The sequence below is a fragment of the Haliaeetus leucocephalus genome, unplaced genomic scaffold, assembly GCF_000737465.1.
Source record: "Haliaeetus leucocephalus isolate CR32 unplaced genomic scaffold, Haliaeetus_leucocephalus-4.0 Scaffold317, whole genome shotgun sequence".
Lineage (NCBI taxonomy): Eukaryota > Metazoa > Chordata > Aves > Accipitriformes > Accipitridae > Haliaeetus > Haliaeetus leucocephalus.
Genome location: NW_010972753.1, coordinates 2,748,471 through 2,772,143, shown reverse-complemented (window position 1 = coordinate 2,772,143; position 23,673 = coordinate 2,748,471). Strand labels below are relative to the sequence as shown.

Below are 23,673 nucleotides of genomic sequence, written 5' to 3'. Positions count from 1 at the left end.
CGGAATCTGCACTCTACTTTAATTGATAGGAGCTTGTGATCTGCTTATACGTGAAGCAGCTTTGCAGCACTCCGTCAGCTGCCAGGTTGCACAGGTAAGTACTGAGAATCCACTTTTCTGTGACGTGACGTGTCAAAAGAGACCTTTCAATAAAGCTCAAAATCCTTTCAAAGACAAATGTGAAGTTTTAACTGGAAAAGTAGGTTCCCAGCATGAACTACAAATCGGTAGAACTGCAACAGCGTGAAGTAGCCAGTAACGTAAAGGAAGAATTAGGCCTTCAGGAAAATAATTTCAGATCACAGTTTCCAAAACACTTAAAGCACAAGCTTACCTTTAAGTGCATAATGGTCCCACTGGTGTTAACAGGACAATTTGTGTGCCTAAGGCATACAGGTACACAGTTTGCAGGGCTGTCCTGGCGTTCGCTGGCTCAGCACGTTTAACACGCGTGTTGCCAGACAACTAGGCGAGAAACCAAAACCATATGGAGAATATGGGAATGCTTGCGATCGCTGTGGAAGGACTAATTATACTCTCATAGCTTTTTTTTTTTTTGGGTGAAAAGTGTGGCTCCACGTCAGATTTATAAAGGATTAAGTTGTATACAATTACTGCCAAAGGAATAAATGGGAGACAATTTAAGGAAAAATACTTGTTGCTAAACTTTATGTTATCAACAGCATTTTGGTTGTAGCCAGGAAAAAGTACAAAAGAAAAAGCATCCTTCTGTACACCCAGTGCTAAGTCACTGAGGTAAAAAAAACTTTACTGAAAACCTGCAAAGCTGCAACTTAATTCTGTATGTATAATAATTAGGACTATGTTGCAAATGAAATATTTTGAGATTCATAATAGGTTACGTAGTCAAATAGATGATAAGCAAAAACAGGAAGAAAAATGAATTGGAGAACCTTAAGGCACATTTGCAGGAGAAAATGCTTTTCGGATCTTCATCATAAACTAAGTAAACTGAAATAACTGAACACAGAATTGTGTAATGTTTGGCAGGGGAAGAGGCTTTCTAAATAACATAATGAATCCTGTGTAGTACATTAGATTTCTTTACAAATGTCCACAGAGAGGCAACAAAGAAGAGTTGGTGCCCTGATTTGTTAGAATCCTTAGGATTGTGGTACATGAGACTTAATCTGTGAATCTTTTTTTTGCAAATGTAATGAAATATTAAAAAAAGGTATACTAGGCTTTAGAAAGCAACTACTTGAACTGCAAAGTTGGTGTTTTATAAATGCATACCCTGCAATTTCTTAATGAAGCCTTCCTTAATGCAAGTAAATATCATATAAACATTATTTCAGCAGTTTTCATCCATGCTTGAACATGGTGTTCTGGTTCCTTGTATTTTATAAAAGACATTGAAGAATATGTATTTATTTGAATATTTGAGGCAATTCCTTCAGCAAGACGCCTGTTCCTTGGCACCAAAAGTCTCTTGCCTATTCCTTCTTCATTGCACAGTACCCATGTTAGGAGACTTTGTTTGTTTGTTTGGGTCTTAATCCTTTCAAGGTAAGAAAGGAGGAGAACTTATTTATGTACTTGTAACACTTACATACAGTTTTTGACTGTCACAGCTGTTATGTTATTCACCACATACCAAAGCCTCTGTAAAAATGTTTATTCTACCCGGGTTTAGTCTGGAAAGGCATGAAACAAGCACTTCTGCTATGCCAGTAGGATGGACTGGAGTCGTACTGGAAATTAGATGTGCACGTATAGATGTAGCTTTACAGAAACAAGAGCAGCAACACAAAGCCAGAGCGCATTTGTCATTTTAGCATCATGGTAAATGAACATCAGCTATTAAGCCAACTGTGCCAAAAGAATTATGGCAATGGAAGAACTGATGAATGACAAGTATTGTACGCAGAGATTGGGGATTGCAGTAAAAAGGCAACTGAATGTATCGTGCATGCACAAGCACCATCGTATGGTCAGGAGGTGACAGGGTCTGGAAACCAGCAGTTTGTGCAATGCTGCTGTTGTTATTATTAACGGCAGGGCAGCTGTTTGAAGCTTTGTCAATGTTTAGCCCCAGCCTTGCAGCAAGAAGTGACCCAGAACGGCTCATGGAAAAACAGCAGAAACTCCTTTTCCAGCAGGGAGCTAGAAGGAACTTTTGAAAGGGCTACAAAACTAATGCAACAAAAACATAATTTTAAAATGCTTTTGGATTTTGTATATACTAGAACAAAATCAGCAAAGATGTTAATTGAAAATTCATGCTTCACCCCTCCAGAACAAAATCTGAGATTTGGCTGGAAATGGCATTTCCCAAATGCATACTGAAGTCTCAGAAATAATTTCCAACACAGCGCCTTAACTGTGCACCATTGCACAAGATATCTACTTATTTGAAGAAGCATGATGTATTACATCATGCTGCCTTCTTAAATATTGAAGTAATGCAGCCTGGCACAGCAATGTCTTCAGTCAGCATTGTATCCTTTAACAATGCTTTAGTTCAACTTGAGCCAATACAAAATACTGTATGAGAGGTCAAACCTCCTCCCTGTTACACTGTTCAAAACCACTCGGTGCCTCAACCAGGAAAACAGAGCAGGACAGAAGCTAACGTAACGACTGTTGAACTAGCAGAACCGCTAATCACCCTCGTTTTTCCCCCCACCACATTTTATTTTGGCTAGTTTAAGCGAGTTCCCTGTGAGACACTGGGAGAGCGCTCTGAAAAATTATCTATGAAACCGTTTTGTCACCTGAATAGTTACGTGCTCCACCATTACGTATATTTAACGCCTGCAACAACAAACTTTATACATCAGTATATAACCACAGGGCTCTGGTGATTATGTACAGCTTAAACTTTTACTTTTAGGAACTAGGCCTGCATGTTAGAGCCAAGGTGGTTAAAGAAGCAATGTCTTTTTGCCTTTATAGGTAAGAATACAAATCAACTTTTCCTAAAACCTCTTCTTTTTAAGATATACAATGCAACAAAATAAAACATCATCCTACATTTTTGCTGAGTCCAAGTCTACCCATGCTTTGGAGACTTTCTATTTTTCTCAGTGTTCTATAGCTGTTTCTTTGTACAATGAACCTCAGTAAGCATCGTGCAGAAGTACAAGCTTTTAGCTTTATTTCTTTCCTGCATCACAGGTTTACTGTAGTTTCTGCACAGCCATTCACTGATCTTTTTCTAGAGAGGTAGTGTTATTTATATGCAACAGTGTAAGTAGCATAAGTATATATGTACTAATGCCTTAGAGAAAACTTCGCTATGAAATTAAGATAATTACTCTTTCTCTACACATTTTCGTGAAACCAGGGCTTTGAAAGCCAACCTAAGGTGTTAACAGCAGCAGCACTGCAACTCTGGGAAATGCTCTCTTCATATAACCTCCTTGTTATACACCCAACCAAAATGCAGATACTCCACCCGTACTCTCAGCTGTGCCTCCTTTCTTTAATCAGCTCAGAATAACTCCTAAAAATAATGAAGCAGGGGAAACTGCCAGAATTTGGGGGCAGGAAAACCAGAGATGTTTTGGGTTTATTTCATCCATCATTCACTTGCATTTTTACTGCTTGGAATTGCAATCTTACAGTTATAATATCCTGGCTCGAACTGCGTTATCAGCGTGAATTAATAGATCTATAGAACTGATAAATGCACACAGCCTGGGATATAGTATTAGTTTAATGGAGATAGAGTGCAAAGTCATACATATAAAGTCTTAAGTTACATTAGGTATGTGAGAAAACATGAAGGTTATTTTCTACCTGGCAAAAGCAAAATAGAATTTCCCATATTCCCCGTCACCTGAAACCTTATGACAGAAATTTAATTTTAAATCCAAGCTGCCAACAGAAAAGACTGTCTCTCATCTACATCTCTCCTTTCATTTCTAAAAAAAATAAATAAAAAAATCAAGTTTTTCAAATCTGTTCCCTCATCCGATTCACTGCACATCTGTACAAGCATTAGAGCTGAAACAACATGTATGGGCAGCAAGCACCCAGGAGCAGGATAGGTCTAAGCTTCAACAGCAACCCAGGCTTCTGCTCCTTTAAAGCAGCTGTATGACCACCACTGTCATTAATCTGACATCTCCCTATTTTAGCAGGTTCATGCTTCTACAGAAGTTACGAAGGTGACTGACCTTCATTTTAAAGATTCCAGTAAATGCATTTTTCCTAAATTTTTCTTTATGGCAAATTTAAGGTAGCAGGTGATTTTCTTGCCTGTTACACAGCAAGATCTGAATGGAAGAGAGCTTGGAACAGGGCACTGGGGAGACACTTCTATGTCTTTTGTCACTGTTAGTAACTCAATGCTAGTCTATAGACAATGAAATCTTCTGTACAAATAGGGATGGGCAGTAAAGGGATCACTTTTACCTTTCATTTTCACAGAGAGAACTGGTGGGAGAACAGGTAGGGAGAAAAGAGGAATAAACTGAACAAGCTCTCCTGTGGGTGTTACTCCACTTTGGAGTAAGTCGAGTTTCCACCTGGAGTTAACTACAATCACAGTTCTGAACACTGGCCCTCCAAATCCCTGTAGTATCCTGACAGTTGTTGCAAGTCTTGTGCTGTGAAGAGCGTACATAGAGCGGATTCAAATCCACCCGTAGTACCCCGAGTGACGAGGACTTCAGCATTCTACGCTGATGTGGAAGAGGTGCGAGTCCTCGCTGTAAATGAGGTATGTGACCCTTGATAGTGGGAATAGGGCATTTCTGCTCTCTTAAAAAATGTTTTGCTCCATCAAGGTTTTCACACTTACCTGGATGGGAAGCAAAAACACTAAAAAAAACCAAACCAAACCAAAACCAAAACAGAACCCCAGAGGACTGTTCAAAAGCAGTTTTTCCACTGAAGATAATCTCTAGCCACAAAGGCTCAGATATACAGTGTAGTGCTGGAGAGCTGCTCTAGGTCAGGGGTTGCACACACACCTTGGAGAGCAACCACTCCTTCCTCCTCTCGTTTCTGTTCAGTTTTAAACTTGACTTCAGTTCCATCAGAAACAACAGGAAACTAGCATCCACTTTTCTTAAAAATAACCTCATTTCCATGCATAAAATCAAGTGAAGCAGCAGCCACCCCACTGGCATTTACAAAAAGCTGAAGTGAAGAACTACTTGCAGTTTTGTCCACCTTTGCTTCCTTAAAATCTAATTCCTTAAACTAGGTAACCAATCTGAATTTTAACAGGGCAATACAGTATTTGTGATACAGATAAACATAATGGAGAACTCTGTTTCTTAAGTAGCTTGTTTAATTTGAGTGAACCAGCAAAAACTAGCTGGAATGACAGCCAGCCAGCATCTCTAGCTAGTTTTAATACAAAACCAATCACAGGTCAATCAAAACAAACCAAACCCAAACCCGGTAGTAGTTAACTTACACTGGTCTGGTAGGTTTCTTCGATACCAGAAGTCTTTTGCAAAGTATTTGTTGATGTAATACATTCTCCTCCCCACAGTGAAGAGGTACCACTACACTAGTGCCCTCCTAAAACCAATTACCAAAATCAGACAGATGACTGGGAGAGAGTCAGTTACCTCGGTGTCAGTACTGGTGCCATGCGAGATGCCCTGCTCTATCCAGCTACCACTCCAGAATGCGGCAAGTGTTGACAGCTGCCCATTCCACACGTGTGCCCTGGCTAGCCAAGCCCTTTGAAATGCAACTGCACACCTACGTTCAGGGAGCTAAATCTGACCAAGGGTAAAAAAAAAAATAAAAAAAAATAAAATCACTCTGAAACAAATCAGAGCACTCACAAGTCATCTGTTACTATTTTCATCCTGGCCAAGAAAACTGAAGTAATTTTCAACTTCCTTAGTTTTACATGGTATTTTTTTCTCTCGTCATTCATCTGAATCTCAGCATCACAATTCAGTGAATGCAGAGTGGGTGGACACAGACACACCAGCACATAATTTATTTACACTTACACTGTTCATACTTGGCTCTCCGATGCTGCAGAGTCATGTGCTTCACGTGTTCATCGAAGTCTCAAAATGTTCCCATTATTCTTCACTCATGCCAGCAGAGTCAAAGCTTTCCAGTTAGAGGAAATGTAACATCTTGGCAGTAAAAAAAGAACTTGGCATGTTATCTGTCCCCCAGCCCCTACCCTGGTGTGATAGGATATACAGCACACTGTTGATGTCATACGTAAATCATAGCTGACACCTCAGACTACCTACACGTGCTCCTAACCTCCCTTCTTCTCTTGGAAAGGATCAGGAATAGACGTTGGGCCAGACACACTATTCCATAACAACCGTCCCACTCTTAAGCAACTCTTTTCTGCACGACGCAGCACACGTGCACAATAACAAACCTAAGCCCACCATCAGAAGGAAGTGGCAAACACTTGAAAAATACAAGAAACTGCCTTGGGAGAGGGCTGCAGCTGCTAAAAAACCCTAGCCCAGCCTGGAAGAGCTACCATGAAAGTAGGCTGATGCAAGAATGGGCCAGAAGCAAAATTTGCTACCCTGGCACTTCATTGCCTCTATTCTCTCTCTAGTTCCCACCAGTTCCTGTGTGCGCTATCAGAGAAAGAAAACATGACTTAACATTTCAGAGGGAACAAGACACTTTCATAAAGCATTTCTTAATGTTACTGATAACATACACCTACCTAATAAATCTGGTATCAACTATAGCAGTATCAAATCATGCTTTAGACCTAAATTAAGTAACGACCTATGGCTACTAATCCTAGCACTAAGACAGTACTAGTACTTCGCATTTATTACCTAACCAAGTGAAAGAGTACACGACGTATTTTGGAATGATTATGGCACTTATTTTTTAAATTGCAGATCAAGAGATTAAGCCCCAATCTCCAAAATATCTGGATGCCTAAAAAAAGACAATAGGTGCTTAACCAATTTCTCAGAAGCATTTCAGCATTTCTTTATCATTAAAGCCATACATTCAGTGCATTTCGAAAGAACTCTTTGGACTAGATTTCACCCTGGTGGTGGTGTCATCCTAGCACTCTGCAGTAGCTTACTTTCTCTTCTGTGCTCACCCTCATGATCCCAAACTAGGCAAGACGTAAGTTTATCCAAGTTCCTAAAATTACAAAAATGAGCTTCCAAAGCACGGAAGATGCAGTCTTTGAAACACACATTGAAGACTATACTGGTGAAGTGCTAGGAGAATCAGGAAGAACTACAGCTGACTCCCTTTCTTTTAAGGAGAAGCAGTATACAAAAATTAACGTATTTACTCTCAACACCACGCGAGGTAGAAGTACTTTACAAATGGAGAAACTGAGTACAGGAATGTAGATGGAATAAGGGAACACAAAATACAATGCAGAATCAGGAACAAAACTCAAGCTGTTCCACCAAGGTCCATTTTGATGAGTGAAACGGTATTTACCTTTAGAATGCCCTTGAAGATATGAAATACAACAGAAACCAGGCCTTGAAAATAAACACAGTACTTTGTATAAAAAGTATGGAAAGTAACATGACTTGCTAGTCTAGTATCTAAAATACCTAGAACTATGTACATTAGTACAAATGAAGAAGTAAAACCTAAATGGATTAAAGTATTAGCACCCTACAGTAAGTTTATTACATTATGTTTTCTCCTAAGGACTGTGATTCAGGCTAGCTAAGCAAAGATGGTTTTACACCTTTTTCCTCATCTCATTCCAAATCCCACAGCCCCCCCATCATTACCTTCTATAGCCTTTTCCAGATACTTTATAGTTCAAGATCATAGCTAATATTTGCTCAATATAACTTTGAAATAAACAGTTTACTCCTACTGTATAAAGAGCTCCCAGGTCACCCACAGAGTTCCATGATGACAAACAGCTATGTTTCAAATTAAATCACATTCTTTTCATAAATCCATTCTAAAATAAGGTCAGAAACAGTACTGCCAGTTCAGATGCAGTTTACTTGTAGTTTTTCTTTGGGGGATTAACCAAAACTTGTTGTTATACTGGAAGTGACAAATTTAAGTCAGTCAACATTGCCATCCTAATTACAAAGTGTAATACAGCTAGAATCCTAAAGTTGGAACCATACAAACTAAGGAAGAAAGTTTTTGTTGTCAACAGCTATCTAAACAAAACAAGATGTTGTCAGAAAGGGTACTAGTCTTCAAGAAGAGCTTGGTTTTTTGCTTTTAATTCTTGTACTGGTTGAACAATCACTGCAGTCTTTTGTTACTCAGAAAAATTGTATGGATTAATGAAAATAAGCAATATTTTATTTCAATACCAGATTTATGGTTTGTGTGTTACACTGGGGCTGGCTTGACTGATTTAAACAGGTATGTCTGAAACACAAAATGACATAAATTAGACATGCCATGAGACATGTACAATTAATTTCTACTAAAATGTGGATAATTAAACCCACTTCTACACCAATTCTTTTACACTTTTAATGGCGATAGTGACTAGTATTTTAGTAAGAGGGTAAAATTCAATAACATGTACAAGGACAGCCATACAACTCAAAGATACTGCTTGCACAGCTTCCAATTCCACTGTGAAAATATACCCCCTCCAAAATGGAAATAGGCACTTCATCCTTAAAAATGAAGCACACTCTTTTGTTCTTCAGTCATCATCAACAGTTGGCTTGATTGTCACTCCTCTTCTGATTTGACCCCAACCAATTAAACTGCAAAAAGAAAAAAGTTTATGTTACTTTTAATAGTAGACAGAAATATCCTGGATAAATCAACAGCCTCTTGTCATTCTTACGCCTTCAGCTCTCACAATTTGAATTTTCTCCACTTGTCTCCTACCCAAAACATCCTACAAGATCTAAGACTGGTTAGCAGAAACACAGAATAAAAAAGGATGAGGGACAAAGAGCATTTGTACGTTTGTAATCAGCTAAGGATGTACCTTTGAACAGTAAACTAAAAATCTGAAAATGTTGTAACTTACGTTGTACTGGTGGACTGTAAATCTATTCACAGCTTGATCTCTTTCACCTATGCCTGAAGTGCTGCATTACTTTCAAATAGAAATGAAAATGTGAAAATTCAGACAAGATGATAGTAAGATTATAAAGACAGCTGTTACTCTCACTGAACATGTAACCTATAAAGGTAATGTTTGAGTTATGGCCTAACTGTGGTGATACTGCTCAATTTAGGGTTAAGCACAATGCATTGTCCTTTAAGGAGGACCATTACTCAATAGTTTCACTCTGTAGGCCCCCTTACTTTGTATGAATGATGCAGGCTTTGCCAACTATACCCTTGAAAAAGGAACTAAAGACTGATCAAAAGGAAACATCCTGCTCCAGAAGGCACCGGCTGATTACCAAAGAAACATGAACTAGGAGAAAAGTAAAGGCAGCAGGGGAGATGGTGACCACCGACTCAATTAAAGACCTAAACAACTTACCCCCCACATGCTCCTTGAGCATGCACTGTAGAATAAAAGAACACTGCACTTCTAACTCAAAGCAGAGAAAACCTTAGCCCAGTAGAAATGGTAGCAGATAAGCGACTACCAATAAAGATTTTGGGGAAGGACTTTGGAAACTAAGCAGTTGAATCTAAAACTGTATAAATTGCTTGCTTGCTTAACTGCAGGGTGTGCTAGCGTTGTGGAATTACCACCTAGCACCCATCTTTGCGCAAAAATGAAATAATGTCTCTCCCAAGTGTGTGATTATTGGCTTGTTGCACACTGGGTAATGAATCCACTTCCCAGACAACTCAACTCTCAGGTAAGTTCTACTATTTATATTCAGTAAAATTAAGGCCTCTTTTACAGGCCACTGTTGCCTCATAAAAATAAGCTTCTGTAAAGAAATTAAGATTATGTCCATTTCCACAGTCAGCAGGCAGTCCATGTCATTAATACAGCCTTTAAAACATTCCCAATTTCTGGCAATGAGATACACAGAAACCACATGTGCATCTCAATTTAATTTTCTAAGCAGTAGAGCCTGTCTCTGGACACCAGAAGAGGAACTGAAGCATATAAGCCCAGCACTTCCCACTTTTTAGGACCACATCCATAGCTTACAACTAGTCCACTTCTGAATTCACCATTCCCTGGAATCACTAGTGTATCCTGTTTCCTTGGCCATTTGCTGTTTAATCTCTATGCGTCTATGTATTTACTTTCTATACCTCCTTTTCATCTCTTGCGTTCTCACCTTCTTCCATCTTTTCAGTACCCCACTGCCTCAGGCTACAAGTTCCTTTTCACAGTACCAACCGTACATTATCTTAACTCCAACTGGATTTTATTATGCTGCTCCTCCCAGTTCACCTCCTTTCCCTTTTCTCAACTTTGTTTCCTTATGTTGTCTCTCTATCCTTTTAATACAGCATAGAAGGCAACTTTTTAATAACAGGATCTTTATAGCAGGCTGCCACTACTCGCCCACCCCATAATCCAGAGTCAAGCAGGCTTTCCAGCAAAATTCGGTCATGTTTTTCAAGTGGGAAGTAATCTACAGAAGCAACAAAACTCACATTAAAATTTACATTGGCTAGCAGTCTATAGCTGAAAAAAAAAAAAAAAGCATCATTTCCAATATAAATAGTTTCTCCTCTTCCTTCTGCTTTCCCTGACTTAATTTGGGTCCTGCCTTTTTTTTTTTCCCCTCCTACTGTTCAAGACATGTTATCTTTTTCCTTGTTATTTGTTGTGGGTTTTTTTCAGGGAGTAATCTCTTCCATAATTTGTCAGCTAGCTCTGAGACAGCAGGCACTAAATTCCCATCTATGCTTTCTTGTTGATCTGAAAAAGAAACATGCATCCATGGATATTTAAAGCTTATTTCTTTTTCATACAGTAGAGACTTCTTGTAGTATAAGGGAACACAGCCATTTTTACAAGACCTGTGCAGGGTCAACGCATCTAAATACCCTTAAGTTCTTATGATGCTCATGTAGTCTTTTGGAACATGTAACATGTACAGTATGCATAATCATCTAAAAAGAAGTATGGCACTAAGATTAAAATGAATCATCAACCAATTCTGCTCATCATTTTCAGCCTCCAGACACTTCTGTGCAGTCAGACATTTTATATTTGTAATTTGAATGGGTCAATCCAGTTGATACCTTTTTCTTTCCTCTCTATTCATAGTACATAAACTACTTGAACCTTAGAATGTCCCTCCTCCATTCCCCTGCTATTACTTCAAGGTTGCAGCAGGAATCATATACAGCTCCACAGGTAGAACACCATTGACTTAGGTGTGTATAAAGACAAGCTTTGACTTAACATTACCAGAATTTCCAAACTGCTCTGCCAAGATTGCCTGATGTTAGCTCAATTTACAGCATGGCAGTTTTGGCAACAAAACGTGAACTCAGATGTTTCTGGGTCTGTTAACTAATAGGTATCTACCCAATTATAGCACATCTCTGAAAAAATAGGCTAGTAATGAAATGAAGCATTCCACAATAATGGTGTCAATGTGTTAGAGAATCCAGAAGAATTTTTAAAACAGACATACACTTACCTATTCTAGGACAAAATCAGATCCATGTATTTTTTTGTTAACAATATAACAACCAGGTACTCTACCAATTTAGCACCAACTTACCGCCAGTGTTTCTCAACTCTTCGACTCAGGGCAATTTTTTCTCCCACTTCTGTGCATACTGGGTTAGTTAGCACAATCTTCCCCAAATCAGCCTTTACTGCACTGACTCTCCCTCCAGTAGATAAGGATCCTATGTTTACCATCAAAACTTCATTCTTCGATAATTTTTGCACCTGAAGACAGACATACAAAACTCGGAAACATAAGCTTTAGTATTTAAAAAAAAAAAACCAAACCAAAACACAGACAATATCAATATCTTCTGTTACCACATGCCACAAAAAAAGATATAGCTGAGAAATGCAAAAACTATAAATATCCCCACACACAAACCATGCACAGTAGTGTCAGTGGATAAAGTTTGTATGTGAAAGGACAAACACATAAATATGTTGTGCATGTAGTACTGTAGGTTCTTGGTATGATATACTTTCTTGGGATTTCTCTACATTTTCTATAAAACATACTGATGATTGCACATACTGTATTAAAAGTGTAAACAGTCTCAGATATTGCTACAAACTGGAATGTTATACCACTCTAAGATAATCTGGATATTCTCATTTCCCTTATGCCTACATACATTAAAAAGATTTTTCAAAAAATAGTTCATTTCACAGGATAAAGAGAGCACTGAAGCACTTAACATACTGTTGCATGAAGCAGTTTATAGATTTTAATGCTAATGGGGAAAACTATGATCTTCTAGTTTGATTTGTGTAAAATGGACTATGGAACACACGACTGTGCCATGCATCAAGTTCAGTTTCTTTTCAACTACAGTCTTTCAAAAATACTTAGCTTTAAAAAGTTCTTCAGAGAGATAATCTACAAAACATATGGAAGTAGGAAGTAGATCAGTATGTGTATAAAACTAATTATTGTACAAAGGAATAGGCTGACAACAAAGGAAAACAACTACCAATGTGTTTGGAATAATATCTAGCTTCAGGACACAAATACTTTATGCTACTTTAAACTACTGTGATACGAATTCCTACTCCTCTGAAAAGCATTATTCTGTAATATTAAATAAGCAGGTAAGTTTAGTGACAAGCATATATGAACAGGGAGACAAAATTACTATGGAAGATCAAAAAAAATGTATATACTAATAAAACTTAGCACAAGAAGAGAAATCAGGAAAACAAAAAAAGGGGTACAGACCTTCGCAGCTTTCTTGTCTCCTTCAGTGCGCACACCTAATAGTCGTCTCAGCAAGAAATAGGAAATTTCTAGCTCTGTAAATATTTCTGGCAGTGCTCCAACTGCACCAAGAACTTGGCCTACCATTCGGTCAGCCCGACACAAAGTTGGATCAATCTTAGTTCCAACACCTACAACACAACAAGGAAAGTCACAAAGAGTAACTGAAAGGTAGCTGTCACATTTACATATTAAAATATTTGAAGGAGATTTAAAAACAGCAAACTGAGAACGTATTGGCGACTTCCTATTACCTGGGCAGCACTTGACTATGAGCTATGTCTAAACAGGTGAAGAAATATTCTACTGTTAAAGCTGGTACAATTAACAATGCAAGTTGATCTGTATTGGCCAGTGACATTCAGGAAAATTATTTATCTATTAAATATCTAATTTTCACACCCATGTTGTCTCTCTACATATATGAATTATTTGAAATCACTCATAGCCTTTTTGTTTACTACACTGAAATGCACTGCTGAATGATAACAAGTGTTTTCAATAAGCATAAAGAAATCTTTTCATAAGAGAATATTCTTACCTATAAGACCTCCTGGAGCAGCATATTGTAGATCATTGTGTTCGGCAAAGAGTGACACAATTTTGGAAAAGATTGGCTTGCACATGAGTTTTCCTTCACTGTCCTTGGACACAATACCAGGCCGGACCTCAATTTCCTGGCCCACCTAATTACAGAAGTGAAAAAGTGATTAACTGGTTGTTTCACAGGAACATAAAGCTAACTCCTAGTCACAGATAAGACCTACTTATCCCAAGATCTACTATTTATAAAAGTCCTTAGTTCTTGGCTACTGTAGAACTTCTAGAACTTCTGTTGCACTGTTTACTGCTAACTGAACAATACTGAAAGCTCTGTATCTTATAGCTAATATAAGAATTGATTTTCTTTTCAATACAATTCTTAAAACTGCTTTAGCAAAGGATCTTTATCAGCAATAGTCCCAACATTTAAATTTTAGTTTAGTTTTTAAAAATGACATTTCATTTAGAAATGTTACAGCACTGAGGAAAATTGAGCTAATTTGATCGGTGTAACTGATCAGCATCAATAAACCACAAGACAAAGAAAATACAAGTTGTATAAATGTTCAGAGATGTAGTTTGCTTTCCAGTCTAGTAGAGCAACTTTTAAAGTTTCCATCTATTGACGGTATCCCACAAGCAAAATAAAAAATAAAAATATACAGAATACTTAAATGAGGAAGTGGCACCTTTGGGAACCCACACCCATTTCCGATGTACTTTTAAAGTTCTTTTGCTCCCCTCTTCCCCCCAATAATTCAGCAAGTAAAAGTGGTAGGACAGAAAAAAATAGCTCCCTCAGTTTTTGTAAGCAATGAAATCAGTATCATAGTTAGCAAAAGTTAAGACTACAGTAACAAAAATATATTTGAAAAATAAAAATCAGTGTTTCTTGTTCTGGTATTTTAAAACAGGAAGTAAAAACAAGACACAGACAGAAAGGGTAAGTGCCACCTGACTGTATTCTAGTTTAAAAAGAAATTGATTATATAGATTCATTTTGTGCTAAGCATGGAAAAACTCTACTCAATATTGTCATTACAAACCTCCAGACAAGAAAGGGGAAAGGTTACCTTTAAAACACCCTTTAGAATACTGCCACCAGCTACACCTCCCTTAAGGTCATCAACTTCACAGCCAGGCTTGTTGACATCAAAAGATCTAATTACTGAAAAGAATAGACCATAATCAGGTTTATATTTAAGATCAGGTTTTTAAAGAATTAGTGTCTTTCTTCAGCAACTTTGACTCCTTCCCTATACTTATGAAGATATACACATATTCATAAATATTATAAAAACATAATTCAGGAAGAACACTAAAACATGATGAATATTTTATTCTGAATTTATAACTATATAGCTGATTTTGTTCTCAAAACCATTTAAGCTGCTCATATACCTGAGTGTTTTTTAAAACTGTTTCTGAATGCAGAAATTAAGTTATCAAGTTCAGTATTTGAAAAAGAACGCAATGATCAACTATATTACAAAACCCTTTCAATATTCACAATGTCAATTGTGAAGACTGGAACTTTGTTTTAATGTGGTCAATTTTTATGCATTCTGAACATGTTTTGTAGGTCTCCCATGTTTTATGTGGAAAAAAGGGCAAATAAATGGATTCATCACAGTGGAACTGAATTTTGTAATATGCTGGACAAGAACTGAGACTTTGACAATTATATCCAGGAGACTAACACAGAAAATCTAACCAGGCTACCTATAACAGTTTCATGGAAATAATTTAATTTTCAAATTCAACAGTTTGTCAGTACTTTGTTAAATCAAATTTAAATTCACAGCAACTAAAGGAAATAAATTTCTTGTCTTTATTGCATTTTAGTGCTGTCATACGCATAGAATATACAGAAAAAACAGCAAGTACCTCAAATAGATTTAACTATAGCAATTAACTATGAACAAACAATACAGCTCTCAGAAAATATGCAAGTTTTAAAATAAGAGCACACTCCTTTTAAACCTACCTCTTTTTAAAGCATTCAGCAACATGCTATTCTAACTGTAGATACCCGTAGTAAATGGTTAGCCACAAAAGCCCAGACCTAAGCATTTACATACCAATAAGCCTTGGTTCAGATGTGAAGTCTCGCAAAGGGACTGGGATTTTCTTCACTATATACTCGCAAACTACCTCAATGTTGTATTTCAGCTGTGCCGAGATTGGAATTATTGGAGCTCCTTCTGCAACTGTACCTAAAACAAAATCAAGTTCAACATCAAGCTTTAATATAGTATTTACAGCAATATGACCAAGTGTTCTGTCACTGTTAACAATACTAATGAATTTCAAGGCACATTTTATGTGTATTTCCCAAAGCAGTAACTATCAGAGTATTTACCCTTTGCTTCAACAAAAATCCTAATTTTATGGAAGGATGCATTTAGTTATCAAGGCTTATTAAATATTATTATTTTTAATTATATCCATGTTTCTTGTGATAACTCTGGTTCTCAAACTCCAAATTTACACATCAAGCCACTCTGAAATGGCTGTTAGGAACAGCATATGCAAGACAACAGTTCTGAACTAATTAAAAAAAAAAAAAGACCCATTGGCTACTTTTGATGGTGACAATCTAGCTCTGCAGCTTTTCACATACCCCAGCTGAAACAGATAAGCAGGGAAGACAGTGGAACCTCCTGGGAAAGATGAAACTCAAAGCACTAGATTGAAGTTGAACAGAACTTCATGGACAGAGTAGGATAACACTGCCTGAAATGGACTTACAGAGGGAGATAAAAGACCAATCTTTTGTGATTCGGTAAGAGAAACGAACACTTTTATACCTACAAGGTGCCCCTAACAAGCACTGCTTCATTCTCTCCTGTACTAAGTAAAATCTCTACCAAAGAAACAATCTGAGAAGAAACAATACCAAGAAGAAACTACAAATTCAGTGAAAGCTACTAGAGAAGAGCTATTGCTATTAGTTTTACATCAAGAGCTCCAACCAACAGCCTTAACACTATTGCACATAAGCAGTCTGAAATGGGTAAGAAGCAAAACGCCAATGGTCTGTTTTTTTAGATTAACAGACTATGTACACCAGCATCGTCTAGGTAAGAGAAGCTTTTCTATAAAAAAATAGAAAACCATAATGTCCATGTTGCAACACTGAAGTATTTCCACGACTAACTGGATTTCTGCTGTTGAAAACTTACCTTGTACAAATGCAAGAATCTGTTCATACTGTTCTTTAGCCTGGCTCTCCTTCACCAAATCAATCTTATTCTGTAGAATCAAAATGTGTTTCAGTTTCATGATTTCTATAGCAGCTAGATGTTCTGAGGTCTGGGGTTGAGGGCATGACTCATTACCGGCTGAAAGAAGAAAAGTGACTGCAATACAGAAACTATAAAACCAGACAAAACTCCTACAGTTAGGACATCTACTTTCCATTGTATCTTTAATTAAAAAAGAAAAAGACAGTCACCTCTCAGTAAGCTACCTGTGAAGCATCCAAGTTAATAAGCACCTACTCTTCCCCAGAACAGTAGCATCCACACAATATATGATAGATGAGAGGTTGCCAGAGTGGTTCCCCTATTCTACTTGCTCCCAGGCGAAACACACATCCAAAATTTTCAAAGATACTGACAGCTAACTTGTGTCTACTTGACTTATTCCATCCTTTAGGTCTCCAGACATCTCAATACTGACTGTAGCATAATGGACATTTCACCTTTCCAGAAGTATCTTAAAATTCTATGGCATTTTCTTATCACTAGAGACATAAAAATGCCAAGATCCCCAAACTCTGTAACGCACTATATATATATATCAAGTACATGAATAGGGCAGTTATCAGCACGGTTTGGATTTCAGCCATCCAAGAAGCCAACTTTGGCCTGATGTGCCATTATGGTGGTTAATCTCACTTGAGGTTTGGTCTATCACACTTTCTAGATCTAAACAGGCAGAAGGAACGACAGCTCATCATCTCTCTCAGACTATTTGAACTACAATATCTGAAGCTGTTTTTCTTGTTTGTTGACATGCCCTATTCTAGGTAAGATAATTACTATTTATCACTGCACAACATTGAATTGTTCTATAGACATATAAAAATCAGTTTTACTCTCTTCCTGTTGGTTGCAAATCGGAACAAAAATTGTCTGAATCAAGATAAATCACCTGTACTTGATTTTGCCTGTATTCATCTGGGTTTACTGTTTGTACTGATGTTTGTGGACTCTCCTGTATGGCAAAGGCTACATACTTACTTAAAGCAAACTGAAGCTTCAGAGAAACTCAAAATGGACTTGTAGCTAATCTATTTCCATAAAACAGTATAAATTTTACAGTACTATACCACTACAAGGTTTCCTCTTCCCTAACTAATCTTCTATCAATTGGGCCAGCTATCAGACTAATGAATATGTACAGTGATGTTTAAAAACCCCCAGCTTGTTAGGGTACATTTTCTTTGTACCATCACTTTATTTTCTTAAACACATCTCAAAAGCATTCACTTGTTTTAATTGCTCACCCCGCCCCACTAGATTTTAAAACCCATACAAAGTTGCTTCATTATATTAAAAAATAGAGCTCTGCTTTTATGTAGCAATCATTACCTATCAACAGTAAAGCTGCATCCATTACTGCTGCACCGTTCAACATAGTAGCCATCAAAATATCATGGCCAGGACAATCCACAAAAGAGACATGCCTGTTGTAGAAGAAGGTTAAAAAGAAGTCCAAAAGCTAAATTATCAACAATTTCTCTGACTGATTTATGTGCGTGGCTAGGCAGACAAAAAAGTTAAAAGCATCCTTAAAACAAATAGATAAACAAAACATTTCAAGACAGATGCTGAGAAGTAATACCTTAAAAGTATTTTCAAAAAAGTTCTAAAAGAACACAAAGACTACTGAATGGTTACTGAATAGTTGTTCCGAGTTTTAAGATTTGATACTGTATATCCGTATTAGGTACTGCTTTAATATTTCCCAAATTTACTTGTAAATTAGACCAGATTTAAATGCACCAGAATAAAAAAAAAAAAACCACCCACAAAACCAAACAACACAGACACCACACAGGATTTCTCTTATCTCTTTTAAAAGACGTCTCCCATTCTCCAATTTTAGAAAATTATGCATCTTTAATCACACGGTTATAATCGCACTTCAAAAATTTCTCTACAGTGTTACAGCTCATAGTTCCAACCTTATGATTTTATTGTGCAGACCATAATAGTCAATTCACAACATTCTTGCCTGAACCCATTCAGTGAAGAATCCTTGTTTTCTGGTAGCATGCCACCAAAAAGCAAGGGACTAATTTGCTGCTTCGCTAACAATGTTAAAAATCTACTATAAGCAAATAAACAGTAAGACAAAGAATCCAAAGTTTTTAACCAATAATTTAACAATGGCTGCACGACTGTCACACTTCAACAGAAGTTTTTGTTAGAACAAGTGCTCTACTGAGAGTCTGAGGAAAGGAAGGAAATACGTGATTACAGCACTACATGTGTTTTATACATAACCATGAACTAGGAATCTTGTCGTACAACAGCCTTCGTGACTACTCTCATTTGAGCGATCGTTGTAAAGACCCATGTAACAACTGTTGTGGTTACTATGCTTGCATAGTGACCATGCTATACTTTATTAGAAATGAAGTCCTGGTTTCGGCTGGAATAAAGTCAATTTTCTTCTTAGCAGCTGGTATAGTGCTGTGTTTTGGATTTAGGATGAGAATGTTATAACACACTGATGTTTTAGCTGTTGCTAAGCAGTGTTTATACTAAGGCAAGGACTTTTCAGCTTCCCATCCTACCCTGCCAGCAGAGGCTGGGAGTGCACAAGAAGCTCGGAGGGGACACAGCAAGGACAGCTGACCTAAATAAGCCAAAGGGGTAGTCCATACTGTATGATGTCATGCCCAGTATATAAAGTGGGGGGAGTTGGCCAGGGGGCACCGTGGCTCAGGGACTGGCTGGGCATCGGTCAGTGGGTGGTGAGCAATTGTATTGTGTATCACTTGTATATTTTATTATTATTATTTTCCCTTCCTTTTCTGTTTTATTAAACTGCTTTATCTCAACCCAGGAGTTTTACTCCTCCCTTCCGCAATTGTCTCCCCCATCCCACTGCGGGGCAAGGGGGGAGAGTGATCAACCAGCTGTGTGGTGCTTAATTGCCAGCTGGGGTTAAACCACAACAAGTTAATAAAGAACACCTGGCCTCCAGCTAGAGGCCTGATGTCACATTAAGCATCAGGCTTTCATAGATTCATTTTAGGAACTTTGAAAAGTTTTCTGCCTCTAGGAAGAACGAGTTTTTCTAGGAAGAAAAAGTTTAACAAAGGGCACCCTCCAGAGAGGAATTTTAAAGATGCATTTGAGAGGTCCACATTAGTTCTCATTTTAGTGGCTTTAAAATGTACTTGTACTAATACCAGAAAAATTTCACTTCAGAGTCCTGCAAATACCCAAGGACAGAAGACACAGCTGTGCTCTACCATGGACTGTGCATCACGACTAATAAAAACAAGGCAGTCTGGATGATACCTTAGATCAGGGGTGCCCAGCATCTAGGAACATGTGGTCTGCCATAACAATTCATTCAGCTTACAGCTCAATCCTGACTATTTTCAGTTATGTAAAAGGAAGGAAACACAATTTATACCATTCATTTTACAGCAGTTACCTGACTAGTTTAAAGTTCCCTTTGGTGCCAGGAATATCCGTAGGGAACTCATCTGGCGTGCTACTTCCACAGGATCGGTAACACTCTGGCCGGGAACAGCTTGGGTCATCCAGCTTGTAAATCTGTATGTAATTTTTAAAAATTGAGAAAAAAAGTTTAATTCATCAAGGGTTAGTTACCTATAAGTGTACATCCATTCTGAAATATATTAGCAACATATTTGCTAGATTTATAGTAAGGACTCACCTTTGCATTAGCATAACCCAGCTTGATTGTAATATTTCTTTCCAGTTCATTTTTAAATCTGACAGTATGAACTCCAGATATAGCTTTGACTACTGTCGACTTTCCATGGGCTACATGACCAATTGTACCTATGTATTAAAAGCAAATGTTTTGTCAATAAACCATTGTTTAATTTTGTGCAATGTTCCATTATGATCAACACATAATTACCCCAAACTCTCCATAGCCAGTAAGTCCAGAGCTCCCATCAGAAGCACGTATGGGTTTCGTAATAATTTTTGTTTAAGCAAACAAGATCCTAAATTGAGCTCCCAGTGGACAGATTTTTGCATTTTCATGAAACTCATTTCAATGCTTAATTTTAAGGTAAAATAAACTTTGCTTTAGCAACTATACCCCACTTCATTCAACAGTGTTTACAGTGAAGTAAAATTGGTGCTTTTCAAGTTAAAAGGGTTTGACAAGTCTCTTCCTGCACCTTGATAAAATTTATTATGAAAACACTGTATCTATATTACAGTTTCAGTAAGAATTTCTTAAAAATGATCTCACATAGGTACCATATGCTACTTGAGCACCAGAGTCACATTAACGCACCCCTCTTTTTCAGACGTTTGTTTTTACCTATATTAATCGTTGCTTGTCTGCTGATGACTTCTGGTGAAAGAGGCGTCAACTTGGTAACATCCTGTATGAGGGAGATTTTAGAATTTATTCATCTTTTATCTAAATGTTTAGAGAGTACTATAGGTATCTTCTTAAAAATTATCCAGTAGTTCTATTCAGAAAAATCCAACCAAGCTCATTAAAACAATTCTAGATATGCATTCCAGTCTTTTAAGTATCTGAAATAGGACAAAAAGTGAACAAAATCCTGACTGTAAATCAGCATAGGTTGCAAATCAAAACACTGGTTGTAAAATGGTATAGGCTGCAAGGCGTTAAAGGATGGAAGTAAACAAAACAAAACAAACTCAAAAGAAGCTCTAACACACAAAATTCCCCTTACCTACCCCCAAACTTTAAATTACACATAACAAGGAAATTTAAATTAATTTTCCAGGGGCTACATGGTGAACTGCACTTATGTTTGAAAAAACAGTTTGTCAGTAAACTGTTGTTTAATCTGCATAAGGTTCCATTAGAGTCAATATATAATTACAACTAACACTTTGGAGTCAGGAGGTCCAGAGATTTCATTAGTGCCATGGATTTAATTTTTTTTTTTTAAATGGCCACTTTTTCCTCAAATATTGTTATTGCTACTTTAGGTACCAGACAAAAATTGTGCTGTCTTAAATAGCCTGTTGCATGAACATACTGGTAGCACCCAGCAAATCAAAACACTTACAGATATATTTCATATAGTTCAAAAGCCAACTATGAAAGAGATGTTTTGGTTTTTTTAAAGCTGTTTGTCCAAATATTGGAATCTACTGTAATGTTCCGCTGTACTATTTTTGAAACTGTTTACAGTTCATTTCCATCTTGCACTGAATTCATATGGATGAGCTGCTCAGTTCAAGCAAAGATTCACAATGCCAAGAGTCCTCAGTGCAGGACAGGATATAAAGATTTTGCCAAGATGCAAATAACGCACACACACTAAACCATATCTGGTTACATTAAACCATATCTGGTTTAAACTGTTACATGCAGGTTCTGTGCATAACAAGCAAATAAACTTAAAACACATCTATGCAAAAACGTAAGCTCACTCATTCTATTCCCAAGTATTACATAAATAAAACATTCGTGTTCAATATACAACAAGTTTTGTCCACCTAACACAGGCAATTACATTTATAGTTCTTGTATATCTAACTTAAAATGACTATGCGCACCGAAGTCAACGATGGGAACATGACCTGCAGATGGCACCATCTAGTAGGGTGACTAGCACATAAGCGTGATGCAAATCCTGTCATCAAGAGAATTGTTCCTGGTGCACACAATTATGCATGCATGCAATTTCGTCCTCAAGACTGGTATAAGGCTAAGTTAGCTAAAAGCTCCAGTCAATTGTAAGCATTCGAGGGCCAACTGAAATGGTACAAAATTGGCCTTAAAGGTAATAATTCTCACTGACCTCCCAACTAGGTCTATCTCTGCTCTTTCTGACTGACAAATGCCATGGTCAACAACAAAAGGAAGTAAAGAAACTTTTTGAAATTACTAACGTGCTTCACTGATGAGTATCAACATGCTTAGCTATAACACAAAAAGAATTCTCATGCTCAAACCCCAAGAGTATCAGATCTTATTGCTGTAAAGACAAATAAGCTCTGCTAGTTTGCTGAACACCAGGGAGGCAGCAATAGGATTTTTGACTGGTTTTGTCCGCATGCATGAGTCTGGTTTTGTCTGCATATATGTGTGGTAAGTGGGACAGCCCAGGCGAGACATTTAATCGTCGAGACTGCCACAGCAAGAGACCACTGCAACTGGTTTTCTTGGGAGTTAAGAAAACTTTCTTAGTAGAGCAACCAAGACAGGGCTGGCAACCACTTCGTCTAGCCTGCTGGGGAAAGGGAATGCCAGTTTACGGTTCTGCTTCGGAGAAAGAAGAGCCTTTAACTTCACTAAGCAGGCCAGCCCTTACAAGGAGGAAACTGCACGTCTCCGCCACCGTCACACAACGGCTTCCCTCGCCAGCCCGCCGAGCCCGGGACTCGCCCCACCGGCAAAGCCAAGCGCCTCATCCAGGCAACCCAAACCCGCTGCGACCGGCCTGACCAGCTCCCGGCGCCGCCGCTCAGGCCCCGCGCCTCCCTCCCTCCTTCCCTCAGCCCCGACGTGCTGCAATTCGCCCCCCCCTCACACCTCACCGGCCCCAAGCGCCGCGGCGGGGCCCGGAGGGAGGCCCGGATCCCCCTCAGCCTCCGGCCGCCTCTCCCCCCACGCCCACAACGGCCCGCCCCGCCGCCCCGCTGCCCTCAACCGCCCTTCCTCGGCGCCCCCGCCCGCGGCCACTCGCCCCCGTCCCCCTGGTCGCCCCCTCGGGCGAGTCTCACCAAGGTAGCGAGGTCCTGCCGGCTGAGGTGCGGCTGCCCCAGAGTCACTCCCGCCTCATCCCCCGCCATCTTGGCCCGAAGAGGAAGCGAGGACGCCCGGGCGCCCGCCTGACCCCCGGCTCAACCCGTCCACCGCCGCCACCGCGGTACCCAGCACCCACCGACCGCGGTGCGGACGCCCGTCTGCGGGGACCCGCCGCGGCGAACGGTTGCGGGACCGCCGTCAGCCCCGCCGCGGAGCGGGAGCGGCTCAGGCGCGCCGCGGGGCAGCCCCGAGAAGGACCCCCGGCCGTCGCCCTCACGGCCGGATGATGCAACCGGGCCTGCCGCTCCGCGTAGCGTCGGCGCCGCCAGCCAGGGGAGGGAGGGCCGTGCGCATGCGCCGGGCGGCGGGGGCGGGGGGGGGGGGGCCGGCCGCGCGC

At 38.9% G+C, this 23,673-nt stretch overlaps 1 protein-coding gene and 1 long non-coding RNA gene across 5 annotated transcripts; one reads left to right on the top strand and one right to left on the bottom strand.

Annotated features, from left to right (window-relative positions):
* Nucleotides 1-17,898, top strand: LOC104834160. 4 transcript variants are annotated; one of them, XR_774594.1, is made up of 4 exons: nucleotides 1-94; nucleotides 4,399-4,690; nucleotides 16,169-16,326; nucleotides 17,241-17,898. It is a non-coding gene; the product is annotated as an uncharacterized LOC104834160 (long non-coding RNA). The 4 variants fall into 4 exon arrangements; XR_774593.1 differs by lacking the exon at nucleotides 17,241-17,898 and having other exon boundaries at nucleotides 16,169-16,488; XR_774596.1 differs by lacking the exons at nucleotides 16,169-16,326; nucleotides 17,241-17,898 and adding an exon at nucleotides 6,238-7,693.
* Nucleotides 7,904-23,357, bottom strand: EIF2S3 (eukaryotic translation initiation factor 2, subunit 3 gamma, 52kDa). The gene is made up of 12 exons (XM_010571297.1): nucleotides 23,252-23,357; nucleotides 20,862-20,925; nucleotides 20,238-20,365; nucleotides 19,992-20,113; nucleotides 17,909-18,003; nucleotides 16,496-16,654; nucleotides 15,392-15,526; nucleotides 14,384-14,478; nucleotides 13,309-13,453; nucleotides 12,729-12,898; nucleotides 11,562-11,734; nucleotides 7,904-8,657 (listed from the first exon to the last, which is right to left on the bottom strand). Exons 1-12 carry the CDS (start codon nucleotides 23,318-23,320, stop codon nucleotides 8,594-8,596), a joined length of 1,419 nt encoding a protein of 472 aa, XP_010569599.1. The 5' UTR covers nucleotides 23,321-23,357; the 3' UTR covers nucleotides 7,904-8,593.
* Between the last annotated feature and the right edge of the window lie 316 nt (nucleotides 23,358-23,673).